Source organism: Paramormyrops kingsleyae, chromosome 8, assembly GCF_048594095.1.
Source record: "Paramormyrops kingsleyae isolate MSU_618 chromosome 8, PKINGS_0.4, whole genome shotgun sequence".
Classification (NCBI taxonomy): domain Eukaryota; kingdom Metazoa; phylum Chordata; class Actinopteri; order Osteoglossiformes; family Mormyridae; genus Paramormyrops; species Paramormyrops kingsleyae.
The window spans coordinates 12801040-12825057 of record NC_132804.1 but is presented as its reverse complement, the minus strand read 5'-3'; the positions used below and the strand labels follow the sequence as shown (position 1 = coordinate 12825057).

Sequence of the window (24018 nt, the reverse complement as noted above, 5' to 3'; positions counted from 1 at the left end):
CGAGCAAATACCAAGAATTCCCCGTTTCAGCCACGTTTCAAGAAGGTGCACATGAGCCTGAAGGATAGGTCATTGTTTTACATATTATACTCCACCACACAAGGCCAGCGTCCTCAGCAAGCATCAATACTGTACCAGTCAATAGTCTGCACATACTAATGAAACTCATTTGTTTTTCAATAACACACAGCGCTAAGCAGACCTTGACGTTCTGCAGCAAGTATTATTATGAACAAGGTAAGAGATGGAGTGCCGAGACAGGTGGCTGTGCACCCGCAGTCGCCGGTCCAGAACTATCTAGAGCTGGTTTGAGGTGAGTTGGATCAAAAAAGTAACAGCAAGGTAGCCAATCTGTGCCCAGTTATGAAAACTCCATCAGGACTGTTGGAGAAGCATTCCAGGCGGCTACATCTGGAAGCTGGTTGAAAGACTGCCAAGAGTCTGCAATGCTGTAATTAAAACAAAAAAGGGGCTATTCTGGAAGCTCTAAAATTAGAGAAAATGTGGAGATATTGAACACTTCTCTTGATCATCGCAGTATTTGGCATGCAATCTTTCATTGCCTTGAGGCCTTTTACTATAAGGTTGGTAACATACTGTAGCTAAGATGAAAAGCAGGTATATCCACACTTTTGACTGGTACTGTATACATTTAAAGTCAGAAATCCCCAGCAACAAAAGAAAGTAGCGCCAGTATTGAGAATCACTTTATCGATAAATCTTATAGCTAGAGTAATATAGCTGAAACATATATAGGTAATACATACATCTAGATATACAAGCCTCTAAATTTAGCCAGATGACTAGAAGAGCTTAAAAGTGTGTGCTAAGCACTGAGATAATTTATTTCGATGTTACCCTTAGCGTGCCGCATTAAAATAAATTGAAAGCAGGAGTGAGTCGGCAAGCTGAGCGCTAATGTGGCACAGCGATGAACTCCATTTCCTGTATGGCCGGGCAGTGTTTATATAATATGCTTTGCATCAGCACCAACTCGCCAGATGGGAACCGCAAACATCAGTGGTGAGGGAATGAACTTCAGCCCGAAACCCACATTTTAACACTTAAAGCAGAAGGGCATTTCAAAGAATGCCATATTGTCAAAAAATACTGTTTGATGAGGAGGGCGGCTAGCGAATGATTACAGTCTCGAGCTTAATCTGTCGTACGAGGTTATCGAGCGCTAAATGCTGCCGAACCGTACACACGTAGCGCTTGCAGGATTTCTGAAATCACAAATCGGTTGCACGACACTAGGATTTTATCTGTTCCATTTCCTAGGCCAGGAAAGAGATACATTTGTGCATTAGAGTCAGTGTGTGCCTGGGAGTTCAGGCCCGGGGGGGGGCTGGGTGATACAGGCAGATCGCTTTTGACATGCAGCTCGAGGTTCTCTGCTGTCAGTCACACGTCGTTTATACCTTTCCCACAGTGTCATAAAGCTTGACAGCGGCACTGCACTGGTGCTGCCAGCCAATCACTTTTATTCATCCTGTGAAGGATTTCATTAAGCCTATCAGGCGAGGGACACCGTTACCACGGTCACAAATCTCCCCTAGCAGAGTGACTTGTTCAATCCCCACTGTAGTGCCACACGCCAGGGTGATGAAGCTCACCTGCCCGGGACACTGAGTACGGTCGCCCCCCCCCCCGCCCCCCCCTTACCAGGGTCAACCTATCATATTCGACAGCGAGGACCTCATACATCAGGGGGCGTGATACACCGGGTGGCGCTGTGCTGCGGTATGACGGCAAATTTAACTCGCCGCAACCGGTTGGCAATAAATATGCTGTAGATGTGCCTGTCCCCTAAATGGGATCACCTCAAGTCACCTCACGGCAGGCTGTGCCTATGCTGAGTGGCAGGGAAGACGACGGCGGTCATGTCCGTACAGTCGGAAGGAAGTGGTATCCAGACAACAACCACGGACACTCACCCAACACGCTTTAAGTATCAAACCGGTAACATATACGAGTATCGTATACTAACATGAGTAACATGTATTAAACAAGATCAACAAGTAGAAATGAAACAAAAAACAATCATATTATTAAAAACTTTACAACAAAAAATATATGTTTCTGCTTGTCTATGTACAAATATTAGAAATATTGTCCTTGGAAAAACTGTCACATTGTCCTCTGAACACTTTTTAGCAAACTTGTGGTATTAAGGATACTCAGATGTCTTTCAGATCCTCAAAGTAAACTTAAACTAAAAAATATCTTCGCTGGCTTAAGGGGATTAGAGGATTTCCAAAGCAACTGTGTGTTTGAGATGTAAGAACAAGCATGATGCTCTTCCAGTCAGCTCATGGGTTCAAACATTTTTAAATGAGCTGTAACTTGTCACTGCAGGCCAACGTAACCAATCATCAAACGCATTGAAAAAACTAAAACGCCATCAACCCAAACTTCAACTAAAATTATACTGGATCTATTTTACAGAGTTTCACAATAACTGTGCTGGATTCAGAACAGAAACCCTGCTTGGGATTTGATCACAGTACCCATAAATGGAGTAATGAACAGATAGGTCCACATCTGGGAATGGCTGTCTGCCTCCTATAACTAGCTGATTAGATCCACAGAAGGCACTTATGCTCAGTTCTGATTACACCAAACACTGTGCTTTCGAGCCTTGCTGGCTAAAAAGAACAAGTCTAATGTCGATACTCAGCTTCCAGGAATAATACTTTCCCCTTTGTTAAGCCAAGAGTGGCCATTTCTCAGCACTCAAGTACACAGGAGCTACGGCATTATCTGCAAAGCCATGGTTTGCCTGCAAACTTCAAACAGAAACCAGTAAAATGAAGCTAATGAAGAAGAAACAGAACGGCAGCATTCTGTAGCTAATGTTCTTCACTGATCCTGCCTTCAAATGCCTTCCATCTTGCAACTGACACAAGTGCATATATAGCTGTAACAGTTTACATAGCACTACAAGCATTCTAAAAAAGTAAAAAAAAAGGATTGTGAATTACTTATAAGCTAATAACCACTGATATACTACCTGGTTTTGAAAGAACTGAAATGTTTTCAAGAAATAATATTTGCATGAGATGACTTGACATAAGGCAATATGCACATGAAATTTCTCCAATATCCTGGAGAGTTAATGATATATGCTCCGCTCATCAAAAACACATCTAGGGTAGCTGCATTAAAACATATCGGCTCTACATTACATCTTATACTTTCCATCTGACTCCATCAAACTATAAACTAGTCATCTGTAGCATTCTTATGAACGAAACAAAAAAATTATCAAACTCGTGTGGTAAAGCCCTCAGAGCCTGACAGGACGCGCACAAATGTGATGGTTCACTGGCTTGGAAGAGCCTTTGTTCTTCTAATTAAAAAGCCACAACATGGTATCTTTCCTTGGGTTTCTAGATCTTCCTCTAATTAAATACATCCATTCCCTAGCTTCCAAATAGTGCATTAAACGACGCATCTCTTTGCAAGAACACAGCAGCTCTCAGGTTCTTGCCTAATGTAGCAGCAAGTCAAAAGCATTTCCAGTTACTACCAGTCACAGTCATGAATGACATAGACCAGACTCAAACTGCAGTGCTGGGCAAATCTGTATGTGAATTTAAATAAATTTTAAAATGAAATAGTTATCATTGTTGATACACCACAGAACAATGAAATGTGTCCCCTGCATGCAACCCATTGGGGCCCCCCAGGGGGCAGCTCTTGGGGGCGGTACTTTGCTGGTCAGGGATTCAAACCAGCAATCATTCATTTACAAACGCACTTCTCTAACCATCATACCACCACTGCCCTAGAGTGACCACCTCCCATGAATCAAGTCAATATAACAGATAGCCCTGTAAATAGGAATCATTCCGAAAGTTGAACTCTCTCCAGCAATAGGCAGTTGACAGATGACCTCTATTTAAACACCTTATAAAACCCAGCAGGAAATCTTATCGCCAGCGCTTCATGTGAAAAGCAACCGTGAAACCAGATTTGTTATAAGTTTGATACCATCTCGCTTCGGTATTGAAATATACGCTGCGAGTGAGAAAAAGTTGCACCATTGTGCTTGTGATTTGCGCCAATGTGAAATACCTGAAAATAATGGCTGCAGCTGCATACTTAAAAATTTACCCATATGGTGGCAGTCAAGTCAAGCGATCCATGACAGACCTAATTAGAATTAATATTAGGAAATGTATTCCATTGAAATGCAAAGACAGGTAAAAACAGCAAACCAAACAAATTAATATTACTAAGGCTTCTTCCTGTTTTCCCCATATTAGACTGACACCGTATTCTCTATTTGCTGAGTAAAGTTATTTTACTCCAAACACTGTTTAATTTGACATGCTGTGGCCATAAAGTAATAGGGAAAAATGAGGCGCATTCTGCTAACTCATTAGAATTCTGTTATATTATTTCAAATGGGAACAATCATTTGAATTCCTTTGAGATCAGAATGGAAACACCGCACAGGTGGTGTAGTACTTAGGGAACCAACTCACATTAAAAGGGACTTTTAGGCTTGACAGTAGCTCAGGAATTCAACAGAATATAAACGATATTCTTTGAATATTAGCATCTGGCAAGAAAATTGAACCAGAAACAAAAAACCTACTAATTCAGTTGGATTTCTCAACTTCTAAACACCTTTCTCCCAAAAATCCACCCCAAAAATCATCCTTTTTGAAAACATCTGCATGCCAGCTGTAATCAGCTTCATTTTAATTCCTGCTATCAGGGCGGTATAGGGTACATTTAGCCACTGCTACTTTAATCACATAAAAAACTAAATGAGCCACTCAGCACTAGCAATACCACTGGCTTGTGAGAGTTTTACTTACACAAAAATCTTCTGAGGGCAGAATGAAAAATGATTGGTTCAGAAAGATAACCAATCAGATTGTAGAGGAAGTAGGTCCAAGCAACTAGAAGAGGCGGGACCAAGACATCTAATTGGTGGTCCCGCTTCCTCTAGTTGCTTGGACCTACTTCCTCTACAATCTGATTGGTTATCTTTCTGAACCAATCATTTTTCATTCTGCCCTCATAACATTTTTGTATAAGTAAAACTCCCATGAGCATACCGCTGCCTGCGAGCATAGCTTCGACATCTATTCCTTCAGCAACAGATTTCTTAAAACTGTATTAGTTTACAAAAAATGTTACCCATCTATCAACACCTTTGATGATCAGCACACAGACTAGTCAATCAAGACAAAAGTGAACCAGTGCCACTAGAATTTGCTGGTAACCCCGTATCCCAGAGTTCCTTGTTCATTGTAACAAAATTCATCATTTCTTCTGCCATCATAAAAGTCTAAGCAGTCATGCACTGCTTGTGGTTTATAACTCGACAAATGATCACAATCTGTGTGGAAAAAAATCCTAATCAAGCCAAACACACAGGAAGTGTAGACACTATGCTAGCCAGCACCACAGTCTTGAGTCCACCCCCCCCCCCTCCCCCCATGTCTTGACCTTTAAAACCATGCTGGATCCCTCCTTTTGTCACTTTCTGTCTGTATGACACTGGCTCAGGAAGAAATGTTATCTCCTGCCACTGTATACCAGTAAATGGATGCCATGACAATAAACCCCACTTGACTTGACTTGATTTAGTCACTGTTCTGCTACTAGACATCTGTGTTATTTTTTGTTATTTACACTGTTCCCCAGACAAGCCAGCCCAGAATAAGCTCCATTTTGCTGGGCTCTGGATCAATGAATGTATCTGGACACCGTATTTTCCATCCTGCTCAAAGTCATAATGTCGCACAAGAGCTTCTGCCGTAGATTTACAGACTTAGTGGCGAACAAGGCCATTGCAACGTTGGGAATTTGCAGTGGCTAGTGTTCCGCTGTGCGTATATTTGTGAAGTGAGTGGGATCAGTAGATTTCAAATTGCCACCAAGCTGTCCCCATCAATCGGATTCAGTGGCGACAACTGAGAATATATGACCGTTCAGTCCCTGTTTTAGCAGTCTTACACATGCCCAAGGTGAGAACTGGACCATGGCAGCAATCGATCAAACCACACACAATGGAAATATGAGGCAGCACCTGTAGTATTAACAACTCACTCACGTTTGCTTGTGTTTTCCTAGTGAACGCACTGTGTGCTGACCAGAAGAATTAAGCTGTAACAGCAAAACTGTAATAATTAAACATCATTTAAACCATCATTAGGACATATTACAGCAATGCAATTACTATCAAAACATCATCAGTTATTATTTTTCAATTGTCCATAAAGCTGTTTCTGAGATCTCTAAAATTGAACCAATATCCATTCAAACTGTGGGAAGTTTCTAATGTTTTTTTTTTCCCAGTTTCCTTATTGCTGTGTGTTTTTTTTTGTCTTTTACTTTCAGACTGACTGTACTTCCATTTTGATTACAGGCAAACTCAAGAGCCACAAGTACCGTGTTAGATTTTACAGTCTGGATACTGCAATTTCTTCAGTGGTTTCCGTCAAATGAATCCATGGATCCCCAGGGACACGGCTCCAGTGAGAATCTATGCTTTCATCTACATGTCCAAGTATCAGAGCTGAAGCTTCTAACTCAATATGCTTCCGAATAGGTCTACAAGTAAAAAACTGGTCAGCTTTCATAACAGGAAGGGAGTCAGGAAACAGCTCTACCTCACTAACCAATGCAGCAGCAAAGCCAACAAACATAAGCACCAAAACTATTTAACTCAACACCAACAGTAAGGAAAACAGAAATGAGAGTAATGCTATAATTATATCACAGCAGTATCGATATAATAAATTATACAGCTATGTGAACTACCAACAAAGGAGTTTTTTTCTTTACCAATTAAGCATTCCAAATTACAAAGTTACATTTTACAGAGAATGTGCCAAATTGAATAACTGTGCTTACAAAACTGAAATCTAATTAAAAACACACCTTAGGACGACTGCTATATGTTTGGTGTACTATTCACTTTTCAACATCAGCTACAAGGTTGGTGATGTGCTGATGCAAAACTAATATCACCAAGTGTGAGGGGTAGGCTGACATTCACCCATGGGTGACTGAAAGTACTCTGGGTACTTTTAGGGAGAAAGCAAAAGCTGAGTGTACAAGAGCATGTATCGTCAAGGAGATTCTACAGCTACAATAGGATAACGATTGTACTCTGCTAGGAGGTCACACTGTCACCCGTCACAGACACCTGACAAAACAATGTCAGAAACAACATTCAAACCCAGTACAAAACCGATCACTTGCACCAGTTAACAGGGAGACAACGGAATATTAAAATGTTTTTTGCATTTGTTAAATACAATTAGAAAATAAATTTCTAAGATCAAATTGAACACGGTATTTCATAAGTTGATAAGAAATATAAAATCATCTATGCTTATTTTACAATTCTGATCCTAATGTTCTGACAACAGTATAATTGTGTAGGGTCAGTAAATTATCAATCATTACGTCTACAGCTTGGGGGTGGGGGTTTATCCTATCAATTCCATAATTAATACTCAATTGCCAATTCACATTGTGCTATAGAGAACCTGGGTGAAGTTTGATGTGTTTCTGAATTTTTCATTCAATAAAACAAATTCTTTCAGCATCAGTCTATCAAAGGTTATTGCTTTTGAGCAACAATGACGACAATGTAATCTAAAAAGTAACAAAACAATGATTGAATGAAAAGATTATACGATTTCTCAAAAGCAAACTCTTTCTCTGTGGATATGACTAATATGTTGATCGATACAAGACAATGTAAAATACTGTGAATGCGATTAATCAGAATAATCCAGAAAACTCAGACACATTTGGGTCAGGGACTGAGGGGAAAGGAAGATTCCATAAGCAACATACTGCTAATTAGCCCCTAAATTAATGTGATTTGCGAGCTGAGTTCAGTTGGTCTTCCCTGCATCCTGTTGGAGTGGAGGAGACAGTCAGGATACATGGGAGTGAAATGTGAAGACTGCAGGCATGGATGTGCATCAGTCATTCTGAGGCTGTGTTACATCTTCTGGATTTTATCATCCCAGAGTACATTTCTGCTTGTTTACTGTCCTAACTGGACTGCATCATAATGATCACCCTGGGGATTCAATGACTATTTTCCACAATTAGAGAATTTCTGCAAGCAATACAGTACCTCCAATATACTGAACACTCAGTTTTTTGTTTTGTTTTGTTTCATTTTTAAATGCAGTATCCATATTGTCTGTAAAATCGCATAGCTAAAACCTCATGCCTGTTTAGAAAAACGGAAGCCTCAACTGTGCGGGAGCACTTCACATTAAAAGCCAATAGTCGTTGTGGAACTTAAATATCACAACAGCATGACAACAACGCAGCATCATAAAACAAGACATTTACAGACTCACCCAATAATGGGAGGTTAACTGTAGATAACTATATAGCTTAATTTACTCTCTGCGATTCCTGTATCTCATGATATACAGAACCCCGAGAGAGAGAGGAATTGTATTTTTTCCACTCATTTTCAGTAACCACTTGTCCTGGTCAGGGTGTCACAGGGGGCCAGAGTTGCTCCAAGAGGTTACAGGAACACAAAGCAGGAAATAACAAATGTTAAAACCGGCAGCTCTTGTTCACACCACAGCAGTTAAGCTGGACTGAGCCGATGTCTGCATTAAAGAAGATGCCTCTACATAAGGATGCAGAATGAATTCGGCCTCTGAGAGACTGCAGTTTTGTACAGATTCTGTCATTTTTGAGGTCTTCCCAAGAAGCTCCCCACACTGGGGTTTTGCTTTGAACCACTGCAGTCTGCCGCTTAGTGTGCCGTACAACATATGCAGGGCTGACGCCAGAAGAGCAAAACACTGCCTGTCAAAACAAGACAAGGGTAGCAAAACAGTGCAGAACATTCATATTACTATTCCTGTTTTCTGTAAGAGGACAAACTGGTAAATAGGATTTAACCACCCACTACTTTCAGAGCAGTCACGATTATGCAATCAAACTCGATTTTTAAAAAGCATCAATTAAGAGTTATATTCTTGATCACTCAGCAATAAGGCTGCAAAATGCAGGGAATTTTTCCGTTAATTCCCATATATCCCCGGTAATTCCCATGGAAAGTTACCAAAATTCCCCAGCGAATGAAAGGTTTCTGGAAATTTACCACACCTTTGCAACCCTATTCAGGAATATGGCAGGAGGACGACAAGGAAAAGCAGATGGAGGTCCCAATAAAAAGAGAAGGGAAGCCTCAGTTGTGTGGGAGCACTTCACATTAAAAGCCAATAAAAATGCAGTCCTCGTGGAACTTAAATACGGCATGACAACAATGCGACATCATAAAATAAGACATTTACAGGCTCACCCAATAATGGGAGGTTAACTGTAGATAACAATATAGCTTAATTTACTCTCCATGATTCCTGTATCTCATGATAATTGCTGCCAAAATTAAGGCTATTCCATGGCTTAGCCATACAATCTTACAGAGAGAGAGAGAGAGAAGAGAGAGAGAGAGAGAGAGATATTTTATCCATCCATCCACTCATTTTCCGGAGCCCATCCGGAGCCCATCCGGAGTCCATCCCAGAGGCTACAGGTGCACAAGTCACCCAGGACAGGACACCAGCCCATTGTAGATCACATCCCCCTGCGGAGACTCGTACCCTGCAGATCCCACAGGTGTGAGGATATGTGCATATACAGTACATAGTTTTTTTAAATTAACGTATTGTGTATTAAGTACGGCTGAACATGAACTGAAAACGAATGTCTTTTGAACACTGGTTTCTTATCACTTTACTTCTCCTTACTCATTTTCTTTCATTTCTCAGAAACGCACCACACTGGCTATGAGTCCAACATCATTATTGCCTCTGAGTGCACATACACAGTGCATGCAAAAGCAGCGGCTCTAAACTTTAGAATTTATTTAACAAATACTGTACTGAATTATCTTGAGAAGCAACCATTAAGTTTTGTTTCCTATGACAGACTAAAAATGTCATAATGAAACCTTGCTATCGCACATACATAAAATGCCTTGTCAATATAAACCTCCCACAGTCCAGAAACGTGCGACTTACGTGAATTCGAGTGTGTGAGTGTGTGCGTGAGTGAGTGAGTGTGTATCCTGCGTTGGGCTCACACCTCATGCAGGGTTGGTTCCTGCCTCACGCCAATTATTTCATTAATCATAAAATTAACCACTACATTTCTCAATCATTAAAACTGACAGACATCCCGACCTGATCCTCGTTTTTATTGTAGAGACCATTGATGTCACAAAAAAGCATCACGGGGGGGATGTGTACCCCCCCAATATTTAATTTAGATTCATTCATCCCCCAATAAATTGACCTTTGTATTTAAGTTGTGCCCCCCCCCCCCAATACTCTCTCTCATATGCCATTGACCTGCAAATCCATCCTGTAAACTGGTCAAGATCAGCCCCTACTTTCATTATCATATTTTCCAGAAAATAATAATATACAATTATACAGCAAACTTCCACTTCTGATTAAACTACTGTAAAAGGGCACAAACCTTGGAAAAACAAATATAGCAACCTGAAGCCATCAAAGAAAGTCACTGTTACTCTTACACTGGGGCAGGACCAGCAGTAGGCCGGCAGAGCTGTATGTTTACATGTTGGCAGGCACAAAGTTCTGACAGAAGTGTTGTGCAGTAATAAGGAACCCCACGACACACAATAGATGGGAAGAGAACAATCACGGCAATACTAAGCAAACAGTTACTCACTCAGAGTGTTTACTGAACTGATTTAATAGGCAGCAGTGACATTATCAGTAGTACCTCTGACGAGCATGTACCAGGAGAAACCTGCTTTGGCTTCCGTGAGTCCGAAACCCATGCAGTATGCAGAAAAAGGGGCGGGTCAAAACGGTAATATGCGCCGCACTACGAATTACAGATTGCCACGGTTAGTAAAGAGAAATTCGCTATTTTTATTAGCCTGTTAAATTACGTGACAGTGCTTTAACAAACGCGTTAAGCGCTTCTCCTCTCACGGCACACCTGGCCACCCGCGGGGGTTGTTTGCAATATTAACGCGCAGCACGAGTCCGCGAGAGAAAGCCGGCTTGTGGGTACAGTAGAAGCTCGGTGAGGCTGTTCCCAGCTGGCTGTCCCCAGTCGCGTGTGTGTCGCCTATCACCTGGCAACACCTCAAGTGCGTCCGGTCTGCCCGCAGAGGTTCCAGCGAGAGATTTAGACAAGGCCTCATGCCAGACTTCATTATTTCACTCAGCTGCTTCGCAGACACTTCCATCACAACATTTATCTATTAGTGCCGCAGGGTTTCTTTAAACAAAAAAAAAAAGGCTAAATTCAAATCAAGGATCTCTCTCACACGCAGAAAACCACTTCCTAGGTATAGAGTCTTTGAGTCGACAAACTATCTGATGCATGTACATCTTCGAAATCACAACAACCATGAACTTCTGGCTGAGGTTCTTCAGAAATAATTTTCCATTCACACTGTATTGTAAAAGCTTATACGTATAGTTTTTTAATCAAAATAAGTCAGTGTACTGGAAACCCACAATTTACAATGCTTAGCCACAGCATGCCGGCTGTCCAGTATCAATGCACACAACCTGACTGCAGACCAAGTGTCTTTCATTGGAAAAGGTGATGTTTTCTCTCCTTACACAATGGAGAACTGATTTCTTTGCAGAGACGGCAACTTCCCAGAAGAATGATATCTTCCTTTTCAGAAAGCAGTGCTTCTGGTCAACAGGAAACACATAGCAATAGCTTCAAGCACAGTTAAATGGTACAATTTACTCATCACAATACATTTACTGCACTGAGCGACTCGTCTTAAAACGATTCTATCAATGACTAATGGACCTGGAGAATATAAAACCGACAAAAGCGACTCATCTACACAGGCAATCAGCTTCAAAATCAATTGTAAAACTGCTGTCTTCCATCCATTCAAGAATTATAGTGTTAAATAAACCAAGGAGAAACCTCCATCACTATTTTTATATAACAGGATCTTTTGAGCTTCTTTTATCTCCGCAAAGGAAAATTAGTGTAAAAAGCAACAGAAACATAGATGTGCTAGGTAGAGGACTGACCCTGGGCCTGCTGGACGCAGCAGCAGAAAAGAGGATGTTAGCAAAACCAGACGATATTATGATCAATTCTGCCCATTTGCTGCAGGGGGCGCTGTAATGGAGTACATTTAGCTACCAGCGCATTCTTGTGCTAAAAACACTACTTGGGATCATTCCTGCCTGCTGCCATCAGACACCACAATGTCACCCCCAGCTCATGGGAGTTATACTTACACTAAAATGATCTGATTAGTCGTTCCTGCCTCCTCCACAATCTGATTGGTTATCTCTCTGAACCAATCAATTTTTGTTCTGCCCTTAGAATATTTTTGTGCAAGTAAAACTCCCATGAAGCATCCTGTCTTGTTAAATAGGCCTATAACCTGGCGTGTTCTATTCTAACTGCACGATTAATTTGTACATAATTATTATTATCTTTAAATATTTATCTTTATTATTACATTCTGTTTTTTCAAAATATGTCATTTATTTGTGTACTGAGTACTTTTTAAATCTGTCTGAACTAAGTGTACTATCTTTGTACTTTGCACTGTATGTATGTTCATCTGTGCACTGTGTTCCTGGTGCTGTATGCAAACTTCCCCTGGGATCAATACATTTCTTTTTTTTATCTTAACCAGTGAAGTAGTATACACAAATAACTTCAACAATACAATATGAACAAAAGGGTATTCTGTCCATCCATCCATCCATCCATCTTGCACAGCTGCTTATCCAGTACAGGCCGCAGTTAGCCTGGAGCCTATCCCAGAAACCACAGGACACAAGGCGCGGGGGGGACACCCTGGATGGGGTGCCAGCCCATCACAGACGGACAGTTATTGCATCAAAATTTTATAGCGCTGTTACGACAACCAAATGCCTAAGAGGTACCCGTCTGTGAAGACACCTCCCACAAGATTTCACAGGCAGCTAAACTTCACAAAGCCAGCGATTCATCTAGTTTAACCCGTACTACAAACTTAAAACAAAAATCTAAGGATTTGTTATACAAAGCATACAGATGCAGTGGGGAAAAAAGGATGACTGTTGGTGATGTTTGTGAGGAAAGCCCACTTACAGAGGCTTGGCCTTCCAGCTGCCTGAGGTCAGCACAAATAAAAAGCTGACGTGGCGGGCCGTCGGGGAAGCGCAGGAAGCCAGAGTCGACCTCGGAGCAGGGGCCGGTCTCGTCCCTGGATCCACGTAAAAAAACAACCCTCATACGTATTTGCGCTGGAGTTGTTCAGGGCAGCAGGGCCGTGTTTTCAAGCCCCGTCATCCTGGGTGCGAGTGACAAAGCCATGTGACATCCCTGAGGCAAGGGTCACGCGGCGCGGCGCAAGAAACATCGCAGGAGGCAGCTCTGCAGCCGAATCTGACGTCGAAACTCAGCTACGACTTGGCGAGATTCTGCATTTAATTAACATTAAAAAGCAGCAATGAACAGACAGACACTTCGTTTCTCTCTCTCTTGTGCTTGCGGCACATCACACTTTTGAAAGAGGTTCCGCAAAAACATAATGGTAGCTTTTGAAACTAGTCAAAAATAGCTGATTTACAGATGCTAAATAGTTCCTAAAAAACAAAAGCATCACAACATCCTTCAAAGTAATAACCTCACAGTCTCCAATGCCCTTCACTGCAAAGCAGCCACTCAACAAATGCTTGATTACATACATTAACTCACCACCACAAACCCTTCTGCTTGCCTTTAATCATTTGAATATTACCCACGGTACGATTCAGACAGCCTGACGGCAAGCGGCTTTCCGCAAAGATGACATTATAAGGTTGTTTTAGCTATTAGCAGACCAAATAAGTCACAGGATCTTGACGTTACAGCAAAGAAAAATTTAAGTCACAGCAAAGAAAAACTGAGAAAAAGTGAAATGATTTGCAGCAGGACTGTAAATCTCAGTTCCTGGCTTGTGCTTAAAATGCTGGATTACACCTGAATTCATCTCATTTCACTGGCCAAAGTTTTTACTTAACAGATGTTTATTATCTGTACTATTTATGCCAAGTCAGCTTCTCCCAAGTGAAGGTAGTGTATTATGCTGCCAGGAGAGGATGCAGTAAAAATACCTGCACCCACATACATTCCTAAAACGCATTTCCCTGCGATATAAGAGAGCTGCATACTCTTTAACAGATCACATTTTAAGAAGTGCTCCAATAATGTCCACCAGGCTTTTTAAAGAATAAAGTTGATCGGATTCTGATTCCTTGAATCAGACCAGCAGACAGTGAATTTCACCAAAAACATTCCCATAGTATTTCTCTCACTGCTTTCCAAATACAGGTTGGTATGTTACAGCGTATATATATGGAATTTAAACCAAAAAGGTCTTGAAGTTCATGTTATTTATCAGCAGAAGATGCCTTGCAAAGTCTGAAGGAAAGCCCTTCTAAGTTTCAGCATTTTACAAAATCCGCACCTGACAACAGTCACCAGAAGGTGTGTGTGATCTGACCTGGATCATAACACACTGTCTATGAATTCCTGATTGCCGTGCCAGTCAATGTCCCTGTATTTCAATTTACCACAAGCACACGGCCCTTTGAAAAGGTAAATGCAGTCTCAGTGATGGAAAAGGGTTTCCCCACAAGTGTATAAAACCACCATGTTTCATGCTGCGAATGAAAAGACAAAAAATACTTTTAAGGCATTCCCAGTACAGAAACGCAAACCTGAATTTCACTGGCACGCACGATTAAATGCTTCTCTCACACTAAATTTCAATAATACCTAAAATGTCACTGGAAACGTTGGGGAAAAGGCTGGCGGGCAATAACAAAGCATGCTGGTACCAGAGCTCACATCACCAGCCAGCACTGAGAAGACTAAAAACTAGCCACATGTACTGACTAGTCTTCTGCATACAAAGCTGACTAATTAACCCAACTAAGCTGAGAAAATGTGCCTCACACATGGTTTTAAAAGACATTTCATTGTAGCTAAAGCCTCTTTCTTCACCAGCCACAAACAACAACCGAAGATCCTGGTCACAATCAATTAATAAGGGGCAAATCAAAGAGACCCAACAGTCCTGCCCTGCATCAAGTCTAATTATAAAGTTCAAGTGGTAAAAAAGGCAAAATTAATTACAAGCCCAATGCTCTGCTTATGTTTTAACATACAGTATTGTGCAAAAGTCTTAGGCAGGTAAAGAAAATGTTTAAAACTATTAACTATCCGGATAATAAGAATGCATTTGCTCAAAAAACACACATAGACACGATTTAATGTTAGAATACATGCAAATGAACATACTGCGGATAACACAATAAACAATAAGATAAAATAAGAAGAAGAAAAATAACTTTTTTTTTGTTCTCCAGGTAGCTAATGATATCCAGTTGGACGGCTAGATGAACACCGCTTCCGGTCCCGATCCTTTCCTCAAGGGTACTGCAGCCATTACATGTATTTGTTACATTTCGCCACCAGCTCATTTAATTAATTAACTTAATTAGTTAAATGATTTGATGAGGGATTGATTAGCCAAACAAGATCCGCTAATGGTCGCGTCAACAAATACATCGGAATATTAGATGGTTACTGGAAAAAAATGGGGTGATTTTAGGAGAGGTTTTGAAATGGCTAAGCTAAGGTACTTTGAGAGATATAATATCATAGTTTTACACCAGCATTAGGCTTATTTAATGGTACTTTTTGACTGCCAAAGACCTTTGCACATTACTGTACGTATATCCAGACACACCCTTCCAATACTGCGTTGTGGTGGCCTGGAGCCCATCCCAGGCAGCATGGAGCAGACCCTGGACAGGATGTCAGTACACTGCAGGACACATGCATGCACACACTTAAAAACTCTAAACAAATCAGAATTCCTGGTTCACCTAACTGCATGTGTTTGTACTGTGGGAGGAAACTGGAATAGCTGAAAAACACCCACCCAACACAGAGACAGCATACAAACCCCACACACTCAGCCGGTGGGATTCGAACCCCAAACCTAGTGGGGTGACACTACACACCGAACCACAGTTTTGCCTTATATATGCAGCAGAATTAACAATACTTCACTCATCTTTCAGAATTTCATAATATGAATCAGGACAAAGTAACTGTTTTTTGTTTCATAAAATTTTTTTACAGTCTGTGAGCTTGAATTCCCTGTTCACACATTGAATGAGAAATACCTTTTTAATGCTGTAGGATAAACCCCCTCCCCCCCCCTCCCAGGGATCTATAAAGGTATATCTAGTCTTTACATGTAAAGAGTTACAGCAATATTCTTCCACCGTTTTACTTTGAAGGATATGCAGAATGTCTCCAAAATGCTGTAATAAAATCAAACTGTGCAGTGCTGCATCTAATCCTGCTTTGCATAAAAAAACAGCCCAGACAGTAAAATTCCAAAAATGGCTAAAAGCATCTTACAGCAAGAGGGCTGTCACAAATTTTTAGAATCACAAGGAAAGGAAAAGCTGACGGGCTTCCTCCTAACAGCAGCCCGCGCCGAAGCTCGCTGGCGCATTAATGTGTGATGGTGCACATTACAAACTGCGTTCATATTAAGGTCAGCCCCGGAGCAGCAGTCATTCTCCATCTGATACTGGATGAGGAAGGTGCAGTAAAAGGGAAGAACCAAGTAATCTCACAGCCAGAACCTCAGAGAAATTAACTTTCCATTTTCTCAACATAAGATGCTGTAAAACAGCTAGACTCAAGTAAGTTACATACATATGACTTTAGGATAAAATAATAATCCAGTATATCTATACTGCTATAAAAAGCATAAAATAAGCAGGTGACTAGATTACAAACAGTATTAAAATGATATGTCTAAAAGATTTTATTTCAAAATAATGCTTTATGCACATACATAAAACAACACAGATGAGTGTAAGGAGACACTTTTCCCAAAGTTCTGTCATTTGGAGGTAAACTCGCTTAAAGTAACCACAATGCCCAGTGGCTTAACAGGGGCAGCTTCTCCCAAAGCCTATATTGCATTCCATAAATATCCCGGATTAATACGTATCTGTGCGATTAATCCACTTAAAAGACTAACATACTGTGCATAGGAAGCAACAGAATTTATCGAGCTCGGGATAAAAAAAAATTCAAACAACAAAATTTCAGCATTGAAGTACACCATTAATATAATATAATAAATTAAATACATATTTAGGGCGCTCGCAGTCGCTTGTTCTTCCTGTTCCCATAATTACTTGAAAGTGCCATCTGAAAAGCAGTTTGTAAATTTTCATGTTCTAGATAAACCAGAGATGGATGATATACGCAAGACCGAACACGTACGTACTACTGCCTTATAGTAAGATGACAATTTTCCCGTAGGCCTATTATTATTAATGTGTTGCGTAAGAATCTGAAATGATCACAGCCAAAAATATATTTCCAAGATGTCAATGTGCCCCGGGTTGCCGCTCACACTGCTGCAATACCAGTGCTTCCAGTTGCCGATGTTTCTGTAACGGGAACTTGCCATTAATATTGAAGATATATGCTGACACTTGGGGGGATGATCGTTTGCGATCGAAAGATATTGGCATTTTCAGTAACAGATATAAGAGGTTTATTTCACAACATTTGCCAGCACTCGCAAAGAAAGCGTTTTATATATTTGTCACCAACAAAACCCCTCAACTTCATCTTAAGGCGCGACATTAATTATATAAACATCAATACCTCCACAAACAATACAGCATAGAAATAATCATAAATATGAAGATTAAATAAAAAGTGCCAGCTTAACATATTACAATTCCTAGTTAATTATTTTGGCTGAGCATAAAGAGGTCCGTGTTTACAGTGTGTTGAAATTTCTTCAAGAATAATCATAGCGATATAATACTGTGTTGTTTACAAAGCCATATTACTAGAGCAGGAAATGTAAATAGAGTAAACACCACTGAGATTAAGGAATCACATTAAGTGGGTGCCTTACTGTCCTCGACATTGAGTCGCACATCACACACTGTACGTGGCCAAATACGTTAAAATAAGGGGTGGAACTACATCGGTATGATTTGTAGTTACTTTTAAGGATGACAAATAACTGTCAAAATACGGACGCTATGTTATTTCTTACTGCTCAGTGTCTTATGCTGAGGATCTACTGTATACAAATCATTGGAGACGTGTTATTTGCCATACCACCTTTCAATCACTAATGCATGCAAAGCAATTCATTCAAATGCCATGTGATGCAATTTACTCCAAATCAGTTCAGGACCTATACAAGGCAAATGGCAACAGCAAAATCCCATCTGAGTGCGCCTAGATGTTTTCCGTTTTCAAACTTGGCACTAATATGTCCTTCTTAGTGCGCAGCTTCTGAATTTTAAATATCAAATAAGGCTCAAGTAACTAATGGATGAGACCCGGACCTTTGGGTACTGCCAGGCTGGTGAAGGGGATCTGGGCTTCGTCTCACTCACTTCCCTCGTTCGCTGTATTGCACGTTTTGTTGGCGCTATTAAAGATTTCTTGCCTGAATCCCATATCATGTCCGCTTTTATGTATTGACAAGATCCACAACGATCCTGTCAATTATAATCATCGACACTTACCTCTTCGCAGGTGAACTTTCACAACATTTGAAATAATAACGTAGCCGTACTAATCAGAAGTGACTTACTTTTCTTGAATCACATTTTCCTTAATGGCAACTAACGTAGGGTGACCGGCGCCCGGCTGCAGCCTGCAGGCAGCCAGGTGCCGCTGATGCTGCTCCTTCAAGCAGACATTCTCCGTGCACAGATCGGCCACTTGCTGCTCCAGCTCTTCGATGCGGCTCCTCTGCTTCTCCAGCAACTCCTGCTGCGTCTCTATGATCTTATTGAGCTCCTTCAGATACTCCGCCGCCTTGCTCGGGTTTTCCGTAGCATTTTCCATCTCGGCCGTGCCTCTAGCGCCCGTCCATCCGCAATTCAAACAGCCCGGCGACTTTTACTCTCCGACCCAGTCGCCGTCGAGGTCCAACTCCGCGTATCTCGTCCCCGGCATTTGCTTGGCTTTCGGCGGCGATCCAGATGGGTTGGAAGAAGTTGATCGCACGATTGTCCGCAGCAGCGCGCCGTCCACAGCCTCTGCACCACAATAACTAACCCCTGTAAACCACTCCGAAAGATGGGAAATGCGCTTAACCCTTTCCGGGAAGCGCACTTAAGCCGCACGCTTCTCTCTGCGCGCCGAGAGCCGCCACCGCATCTAAAATCTACTCGCCAGCCTCGAAAACCGTAAACCCCTTTGTTGTTCTACAACTTCTTTTTCTCACAAGCGATAACCTTTGCAACGGTCTCTTGGCCATAAATTTCTGCTACTTATTTTATTTTTTAAAAAAGGCTAATCAACAGGTTCGGTGTGGTTTTGGTTTCCCAATTCTTGCGCACAGCCACTACCCATCGTAGACCTCAGCGCTGGTTTTAATCTGGAAACCAGTGTTGCTTTTGAAAACAAAACATTTAAACGTCGTGAATATTAGAGACAGAAACTTGAGGTTTATTTAAATTATATTTTTACTGTTTGAAATTAACGCGAAAACAGTTCTGTTTGGAGTGTCTCCAAAACGTCATTTTGGCGTAGACATCCTCTTTTTCCCATTGATAAATATCAACTGGTTCATAATCCAATTCTTATGCATCATTCCGTAGAGAAGAAAAACCTTGAATTATTCTGATGACGTATGTTTCAAAGGCCGTTTATTTCCTCCTTACGTCATGTTACCCTGCTAAGTCGTGCTACATCTGCATGTTTTTTCCCCGATTGAACTGCGTGCATTTGAATAAGGAGCTTAACGCTCCTTCTGGGTGATATTTGGTTTAAGTCCTAAGCAATGCACTGCTCATATGCCCTCATGAATGGTGGATAGCCAGGCCTTTCTAAATTAAAATTGTGTCAGATAAGAACACTTGGTTGTTAATTGAAAAGTAAGATGATATGGTTTATTTTTAACCTTTTTTGCTAAAGCCTTTTATAATATAAATAATATTTTATTTATAATCCTCTGTTTTTTGGAATTCAGTGATGTCATTCAGGTCCATACTTCCACAATGCAGAATTCACACACTTGTTTTCACCACAAAAGCAGACTGAGAAACTCCTGTACACACATTCTCCCAGGCAGTCACTAAGGCACACACTATGGCTGTATCACTCACTCGTATCCCTACACCATCCCAGGCAGTCACTAAGGCACACACTACGGCTGTATCACTCACTCGTATCCCTACACCATCCATGGCAGTCACAAAGGCATACACTAAGGCTGTATCACTCACTCGTATCCCTACACCATCCCGGGCAGTCACAAAGGTACACACTACGGCTGTATCACTCACTCGTATCCCTACACCATCCCGGGCAGTAACTAAGGCACACACTACGGCTGTATCACTCACTCGTATCCCTACACCAACCAGGGCAGTCACAAAGGCATACACTAAGGCTGTATCACTCACTCGTATCCCTACACCATCCCGGGCAGTCACTAAGACACACACTACGGCTGTATCACTCACTCGTATCCCTACACCATCCGGGGCAGTCACTAAGGCACACACTACGGCTGTATCACTCACTCGTATCCCTACACCATCCAGGGCAGTCACAAAGGCATACACTACAGTTGTATCACTCACTCGTATCCCTACACCAAGCTTTCATTGCATGTAGCTCATTGAATTCAGATCTGCTTTCTTCATTTCCAAGAAACATATTTTCAATTGCATAGTTCTTACCGAATTATCAAATGGCAGAACGGGATGCAGCGATCGGCTTAAAATAAACAGCTGATTGTGGGTTTGGACCCCCACCCAGTGAGAAAGGAGGGAGCTGCCCTGTGCTTAAAGTTCCTTGATTGACCGGTGAGTGTTTCTGTGCATCTTGGGGTGAAGGAAGTGAGCAGTCATACCAGGCCAGACCAGTTTTGGTCGAGCTCTGTTCATACGGCAGGTCTCCAGCTATTGCTTCTGGAAAGAATTTGCCGAAGATGGAGCAGGGCTCTTGACGCAGCTCTCGAAATGCTGACACAGGGAGCGTGGGAGGAGCTACGGCCCAGAGGCCCGCTCCGAAGGGAGTGCGGTGCAGTCCCTCTACTGCAGGACGGGTCTCCAGAGCCGCTCCATGCTACAGGAGTCAGGCTGATTTGTATTCACATGAGTCGGAGGGGGGGAGGTGAATTCTCCCATGACATCTTTCTAAAAATCAAGTAATTATTCAGGCCCTCCTATATCACCGTAAGTCACAGAGATCTGCTCAGAATTTCGTTTTCTCAGCACTGATATGCTTTTTTTTTTTTTAAAAAAAAAAAGAAGGATTTCATGTTTCTAAAGCAGGGAATCGATATTCTTCTCTTCCCAATAATAACAGTAGCTGATATCCTCATACAGGAGGATTATCTTAGGTGGCTTAGCTTTAATGGGAGGGGGATATTTCTTCCAAACACATCTACCCATAATAAACATATTCCTAATACACTTTATAATACTGGTAGCTCTTCATTTTGAAAGGCAGGCCAGGGGTATCTTTGAGAATAGCATTTGAAAATGACATTCTTTACTGGTTATACATATTGTATTCCAAGGATTTAGAATTCTCTTGCTAATATTGTGTTCCTAAAATTCATACTGTGTATTCCAATGTTGGAGCTTTGTTAAAAAAGCACTTGAAAAGATGTTTGCCATTGTAAAGAGATGGATTTATCTGCAGCTGTTACGGTCTGAGAACAAACACACTGGCATCCCATCTGAGGTGAACAGTGCGCTCCCTGCTGGTTACCATTGCTTATAACAACACGGAGCCAGTGCAATAAATGGCATGATTGACAGCTATGACTCAGACACTTGGTGTCCGAATTGTACCAACTCTATCAACAGGCTACCCTTTCAGTCTTGACAGCACACACAAATCAAAATGAATATTGAGGGAAAAGTTGCCAGGAAAGTCAGTGCAAGCTGTAACACTCCTATATAAATGTTTTATCTCCATTTTTATTTTTCTATTCCCTGCCAGACAGGGAAAGAAATTAAATATTAGTCTCACATACCTTAAAGCAAATGTTAATGCTGAGAAAATAACAGTAAAATAATGTAAGAGACAGGTAGTGGGTCCAGGAGGGCGAGGCGGAATGATGCTTCTACACCCCGCGAGCAGTCGCTCGTTCTTTAATGCCTTTCTTTAGCATGTTTTGTGAAATGTGGCGCATCTCTAATGAGGCAGAGCAGTAAGATAATGTGCATAAATCACACCGCAGCCTCTGTGATCATGCTGATACAGGCATCATCAAAGCCAGGGGAAGGAGTTAGAGATGCAGACGAGGTCTAACATAGCAGACAAGTGAGCTGGGTTCTCTTATTCCCCCCTTGCCCGCTCTTTCTTTGATCTAAACTTTCTAAGTGGCTTAATGAAGTTCCTGCTGGTGTTTCTGAGCAGCCCAGAATTCTATTCTAGGATTACGAGCAACAAGCAAGCAAGGGCAGAGAAGCAAAATAGTTTTGACTTTAATGAAATTCTTCATTTTGTGATTTGTGCCCAATTAAGAGCCAGTGCTTTTAGTATATGGTACAAGTATAGTCTGTTACAATGCTAATTAATAACTGTGTAAGCACTGAGCCAGTTCACATATGTACAGTAAGGGCATTTGTTGCATATAAGCTGTCCTGTCTTAGAAGCTGCTGATGAGAATACCAGTGCAGGGACCGCCGTAATACCACTAGGTAACAGTGAAATACAATGGAATTCCAGTCCCAAGTTAATTCCCAAAGTCCCAAATAAGGCAGCTGTGTGGTTGTGGCATGCATGTCCTGTGCACTCTGCTTTCCTAACGTAATCCAAATATGCAATCTAGCTAAATTGGTCGCTTTGTAATGGATCGGCAACGTCCCCAAAGTGTACTCCGTCCCAGGCCTGCTTGCTTCCCGGGTTCCTAACTGGATAAGCAGTTATTGGAAATGGAAAGATGGATGCGACTGCGCGGAAGCAGAGCTGGGCAGCCCCCCCTTTGGCGAAAACGAGGGGGAAGAACCCGAAAGGTTTAAAGTTGCTACGTTACATTGGAAGTTATAGGAGGAAGGTTGTTACTGTTCAATCACAACTTCCTCTTTGAGAGGGATTAAAAGGAAGCTCAGCTGTGTACCAAAACAAACGTACCCTGTAAGTAGTGCCAAGAAGACTGCTGGTTAAAGCCTGATTGAATTCTAGAGCTTTACTCTTCTTACTCCGTCCCGTGTTTATTTTTATTTATTTATTTTTTATTAGCCAATCAGGATATGCGATATTGGCTTGTGAACCCCCTGAAACTGAAAGGATGAAATGGCTTCCTGAAGATCCCCTTAGTTAAGGTGAATTAATCAAATCAATTACCGTGAATCAGAGGTGGAAAGTTCAGGTCCAGAAACTACAAATCCAGACCAAGGTGTGACTCTGACTCTTTATACTGGTTGGTTAAAACGAGACCCTGGTCTGGATTTGTAGTTTCTGGACCTAAACTTTCCACCGCTGCCCTGAATATCCTACTTCCAAGAGAATGGATTCTCCTCATAATTTAGTGTTGATTAAGACAGATGCTTACTAGGATTATGGGTTTATAAGGATTTTGACTGAACAGTGATATATATGACTTTGTGGACTGGAACTCTTAGGGTTTGTCATGTCTGACAAAACCATTTTTAGAGTTATCCACAGTAAATGCCCACAAAGCCAAAGTCATCATCACCTATCCGGCAGGTCATGATGAGAAACCAACTGGGGGATTAGACAGTAACACGGGTGGAGGATTGCAGTCAAAGACTTTGTTGGGTAAGATCAGCTCTGCATTGTGAGATAGATGGCTGTCATGGACATTTAGAAAGAGCAATTTGGGCAAATGCTATGAAAAAGGACACAAAGAATGCAATGAGATATTATAGGTGGAATCAGAGGTTGAATGTGAAGTCAAATGTGAGTTTATAATGTCAAAGGAGAGGCCACGTCTTAAGGACA

The 24018-nt window shown here is 41.5% G+C and overlaps 1 protein-coding gene across 4 annotated transcripts in view; it reads right to left on the bottom strand.

The window, feature by feature from the left end:
* iqsec1b (IQ motif and Sec7 domain ArfGEF 1b) overlaps positions 1-19280 on the bottom strand; it is a 173710-nt gene extending 154430 nt beyond the window's left edge. For all 4 annotated transcript variants that reach the window (XM_023837490.2, XM_023837492.2, XM_023837491.2 and 1 more), the window contains exon 1: positions 18677-19280. In XM_023837490.2, coding sequence (XP_023693258.2) covers positions 18677-18933 — 257 coding nt within the window. In that variant the 5' untranslated portion in view covers positions 18934-19280. The remainder of the gene's footprint in view (positions 1-18676) is intronic.
* Between the last annotated feature and the right edge of the window lie 4738 nt (positions 19281-24018).